Genomic DNA, 5249 nt, shown 5'->3' with positions numbered 1-5249 from the left:
TATTTGTGTGTTTTTTCAAATTTTTTTTATTTATTATAAATTCTATTAATTATTTTCGTTATTATTATTACAAAACTTATTAAATTTATACAATTTTGTAATTTTATTTGCAAGAAAAAAATGGCGCACACTACCCAGGGGGTCAAAGTACCCGATTGGGCTCAAACTTCACACAATTTTAGTGATTAATTAGTGAAAATTTGTGACGCAATTTTTAGAATTTATGACGCTCCAGAAAAAAAGTTACAGGCCTAAATTTGAAAAAGCCTATTCATCAAAAAGTCTATAAATGAAATTTTGAAAAATTCGAAATAAAACAAAATTTCAAAAAACTAATGATGCAGTATTTTAGTGATTAATTTGTGATTTCCAAAAATGTTTTGAAAATTTCGATACGACATCTGGCGGAAATTTTTTGAACAAAAAAGTGAAAATTGCCTAAAAAAGAATTATTATCGAAATTTCGAAAAGGCTTTCCATAAAAACAACCGCAATCATAAAAATTCTTCGACACAGATTTACTGACCAATTTATGATTCTCAAAAATGTCATCATTTGAATTTGTGACTCACTCCTTGGGACAGAAATGTCAATTTTCCGATTTTCATACTAAAAGTCGAAGATCAATGAAATTTTTCAAAGCGAATACTTAGATCTAAATAAATGATGTCATATTTTAGTGACCAATTTGTGACTCTCAAAAATGTCATCATTTGAATTTGTGACATACTCCTTGGGATAGAAATGTCAAATTTTCGATTTTCACACTAAAAGTCGAAAATCAATGAAATTTTTCAAAGCGAATACTTAGATCCAAATAAATGGTGTCATATTTTAGTGACCAATTTGTGACTCTCAAAAATGTCATCATTTTATGGTTTCATTTAACTGTTATTCAATGATTTATTGTCTTACCTTCAGAAGTTGTAAATAGTATGACATTTTGATTAACCTTTCGTCACTTCTGTTTTGTAGGGTACATGTTCAAGTCAGTTGGCTAAATTCCTAGCTAAATTCACTAATTTTGTATGGAAAACAATCGAGGTAATTAGTCAGTCAGTTGATTATTTTGGGACGGTTAACAAAAATTTTGTATAGAAGGTACTCTTATTTTTGATCGAAATGTCATCAAACTTACTGATTAGGGTGGAACTATTTTTCATTGGTGTCTTATGGTCTCCAGATTCAAGATATGAAAGAATTTTCAACTTTCTATTTGATATAAGGCAGCGACTTGAAAATAAAAGAGAACCATTTTACCGAAAAATCATAAAAAATTGCGGTAGCCCAATCAGCGTGAAAACTTGTGAATCTTTGATGACATTTCGATCAAAAATAAGGGTACCTCCCATACAACATTTTAATTTTTTTCGTATTTGAGCAAGAAAACAAGAATTTTTTATGGGAGGTACCCATATTTTTGATTAAAACTTCATCAAACTTGGTGATGTTACGTATTCGGACGAGCAAAGCCCCCTGTGTCCATTTATGATGAGAATATTGGATATGACGTCAATCAATAAAGGATTAGTTCAGAATACGAACTCAATAGATATTTAACAATTATTCTCTTCAGACACCTATCGATTTCAACCTTGAATTGTTTTCATGTTATTTTATATTATCGATTAACAAGAATTAACTACATTTTGAATTTGATACAGTTTTTCATCGATGCGCGTGGGTATCTTATAAATTTCAACAAGTATTGTATATGCGTTCAGCGACGATTATTCTCGATCTGATGAATATTCAGAAAACTTGTCACGCGTCGACCTTATGTGCAATTGAAATTCTGGAATTTGTTTTGAATATTTAAACGTTAAAATGACGTGGATCAAAATAAAATGGATCATTTTCATAGAATTATCTTCGAGAACGAAACAAAAGAGAGTATTGGATCAATTTCATTGCGATGCCGATAATATCAAGTGTAAGTGGCTTTTATTTGAATTAAAACTAGTCGATCGAAGTCAAAAGAGAACAAGAAACAATTGGAAGTAAGTGGAATTTTTCAACTGGCATTGACTAACAAACTTTTTTAATCAAAAATTTTGACTGAACAAAAAAATTGAATTGAAATATAACATGCATCATTATAGTACCTATTTCCAGTATGCGATCAACGACGGTGATCACAATATGTTTGGTTTTTCTAAGCCCGGTCATTGGTGGTCTTTCATCGTTTTTTAAAAAGAACAAAGAACTGTTCACAGATCAACATCGTGCAAACGTTGAATCGGCGATCGATAGAGAATTGAGCATGTCTTTTGGTTACGCAAGGGATATCAACAAAAATCAACAATTCATTGACTATGTGCTGGAAAAGTATGCAAAAAGTTTAGGTGTTAGAAGGGGCGAATTGGAAAGATTGGAACGCGTGGCCAACGAAAAGCTAATGATACTGAAAGAAGTTGAATATGAAATGGGCGTTAAATTATCAAATAAGTATCTTGGTCTGTATGACATATTCGATATATTACGGGATATAAAAAATTCCGATTTATTTAATTTGATAAAATTGATGCCAAAATTTGGATACTTGCATTGCCATCAAACGGCAATGGGCACCATTGATTACTTGATGCACATGCCGACTCGCGTTTTTTGTGGCCAACACTATGACATGGTCTATTTGAAACATCACAAAAGCAACGAATTGGACATTAGGGGTTTCAAGGTGTCACGATCCGAACCAAATGCACCGGATGATCCATTGAAATATACACGACTTAAAGATGTCGTCTATCGTTTAGGCGACCATAATATGGATGTTGGAGAACAAAAATTCTTACAGATCTTTCGACCGTTGTTAACACTCAACAAATTAGTCAATGCAATGTCAAAGCCTCGATTTACCAAAGTTAAACCGTAAGTGGATCCAAAACCTGTGGATCTTAAGGGAAAGAACCAAATAGGATAAATCTTTTAAATCGTTTTCTATTTCGAACAGAGCATGGGATGCATTTGCGAATATTTTTGATGTGATTGGTGGACTTTTGAATTATGTGCCATTTCTTGAGAAACATCTTGAATTTGGCCTCGAAGAAATGCTCGCCGATAATATTCAATACGTTGAAATAAAAGTAACACTGGGAACGGCATACGATTTGGATAATTCACGATTGTTGCCGACTCAAACGTTTCAAATTTACAAAAGAGTTTGTGAAAATTTTCGCCTAAATCCACGAAATCGGGCGAAAGGATGGATAGGTGCTAAATTGATATACTCACCATATAAGCATCTGGACAATGTAAATATGCTAAAAGAAGATATTTTTTTAACCTATAAGCAATTACTGGAATTGGACGCAAGAGAACGAGCCGTCGATTGGCGTCGAAATGATTCTGGATTTTTAATCGGCATCGACTTGACTGGACACGAAGAAAGTACATCGATGTCGGATTTTTATCTATCGTACAATAAAAGCTTGAATTCAAATACCAATTTTTTTTACCATGCCACCGAAACGAATTTCTACGGAACCGTCGACGATAACTTAGTATGAGCCAATGAGAAAATTTTAATTTTCTTTTTTTTTTCAAGTTTTAATTATTTTTATTGAATTTTATCTATCATTTTCAGTATGATGCCATTCACATGCCGGTCAAGCGCATCGGAAATGGATATTCAATAGTGAAGCATCCGTATTTAATGGAATTGGCGAAAAAACGTGATATTTGCTTTGAGGCATGCTCAATTTCGAATGATGTTTTGAAGTTAACCTATGACTTCCGATCACATCCGATCGGTGTCCTATTGGCGAATAATGTTCCACTCGTACTTTCATCAGACGATCCCTCTTATTGGGAAGCATTTCCACTGACTCATGATTTTTATATTACATTCGTGTTCATTTCATCGTATCGGCATGATATGAGAATATTGAAAAAATTAACCACCAATTCGATTCGATACAGCGGTTTAAGTAAAAGAGAAAAAGAATTGGCACTGAAATCATGGTTCCCCAAATATGTTTATTGGTTACATCAAATCAATGACATAGATGTATCGCAACAACAGATACAACTTGAACGCATAAGTATGAGTCTCAACACAATTTGTTTATTTTATTTTTTTCAGTTTTCGTTTTTTTATATATATAGAACGCGATAAAAAAGATTACTTTTTGCAAAATGAAAAGGAGCATCCAAATTTAACGCCTTTTATATTATCGACAACACACTTCCAAGAGCCAAATAAACAATTCTCCGAAAGTCAAATGATGAAGAAAAAAGAGGCCGATAGTCAAGGTGGACAAGCTAATGGTTTTAATAATGGTGAACATAACACCAATATAACCAACATACCACCAAATACTGCAAACACAGACAATCGAAACATATGGACATCAGGAGTGTAATTTTGTTTCAAAATCATCAACTGAGTGAGAGAATAAACATGAAGCTATGAATAGAGAAAAAAATATTGCATTCATTTATTCATATTACTTTTCGCCATCAAGATCCATCTCTGGCTTTATCATCTTTGAATATCCTCTGCTGTGAACTTGTTTTCAAACAATAAACTAAGAATGACTGCATAAAACTCACTATTTCGTGGCACAGGTAGTGTTCGTAGGCAATAAAAATTACATTTTTGTTCGTTCGTTCGTAGCGATGTTTTATTTCAAATATTAAGAAAAGGCACAGGTTTGTTTTTGCTTTAAAAATGCGTCTGTAATTATTGGAATTTGGGTTACAAACATTCTCACACTGTGGTAAATCCTCACAATTTTGACACAATTTTTATCATCTACCGACGAAGTGGTCTAGCTTAATTAGGAATAGTAACGATTGTTTGGAGGTTTAAGTAATCTGTTGAAACTGTTTAATGACTTGTCATTTTCTACATCTACGTGATTGAATTTGTTGTCTTTTCTTCAGATAATACATATGGATTGTGCAACGACATTTGCTTTATGTCCAAAAAGTAAACTACAAATGTTTGCTTTAGTTTTGTTTTTGATGTTATTCATTGCATTGTTTTGATTTCAATATCACGGGGAACGCAATACCCCCATACATATTGTATCGAAGTGTAGTGAAGCGCTCACTACACTTCAATGTCTCCCAACGACGTACACACACAAGGAGCAATAAAGGCATGATTCATTGCGAATCATGCATCAGTATCAAACAAAGCACAGAGCAGAGCGGAGCAAAGGTTTTTAAAATTCAATAGAATAGGCCGATTCGAGCTCATTTGTATATGTGTGCGTGTGTATCACACGAAAGAAAAACCTGAT

General features: G+C 33.1%; 1 protein-coding gene across 1 annotated transcript; it reads left to right on the top strand.

Moving 5' to 3' along the window:
• The first annotated feature begins 1875 nt into the window (after positions 1-1875).
• LOC116351893 (adenosine deaminase 2-like) lies at positions 1876-4613 on the top strand. The gene is made up of 5 exons (XM_031784050.1): positions 1876-2000; positions 2116-2871; positions 2954-3503; positions 3587-4043; positions 4108-4613. Exons 2-5 carry the CDS (start codon positions 2117-2119, stop codon positions 4362-4364), a joined length of 2019 nt encoding a protein of 672 aa, XP_031639910.1. The 5' UTR covers positions 1876-2000; position 2116; the 3' UTR covers positions 4365-4613.
• Positions 4614-5249: the final 636 nt, after the last annotated feature.

This window comes from Contarinia nasturtii, unplaced genomic scaffold, assembly GCF_009176525.2.
Source record: "Contarinia nasturtii isolate CC-2019 unplaced genomic scaffold, AAFC_CNas_1.1 Cnas_scaffold_6546, whole genome shotgun sequence".
Classification (NCBI taxonomy): domain Eukaryota; kingdom Metazoa; phylum Arthropoda; class Insecta; order Diptera; family Cecidomyiidae; genus Contarinia; species Contarinia nasturtii.
Note: the sequence above shows the minus strand (reverse complement) of the source record. Positions and strands in the feature narration are given on the sequence as shown.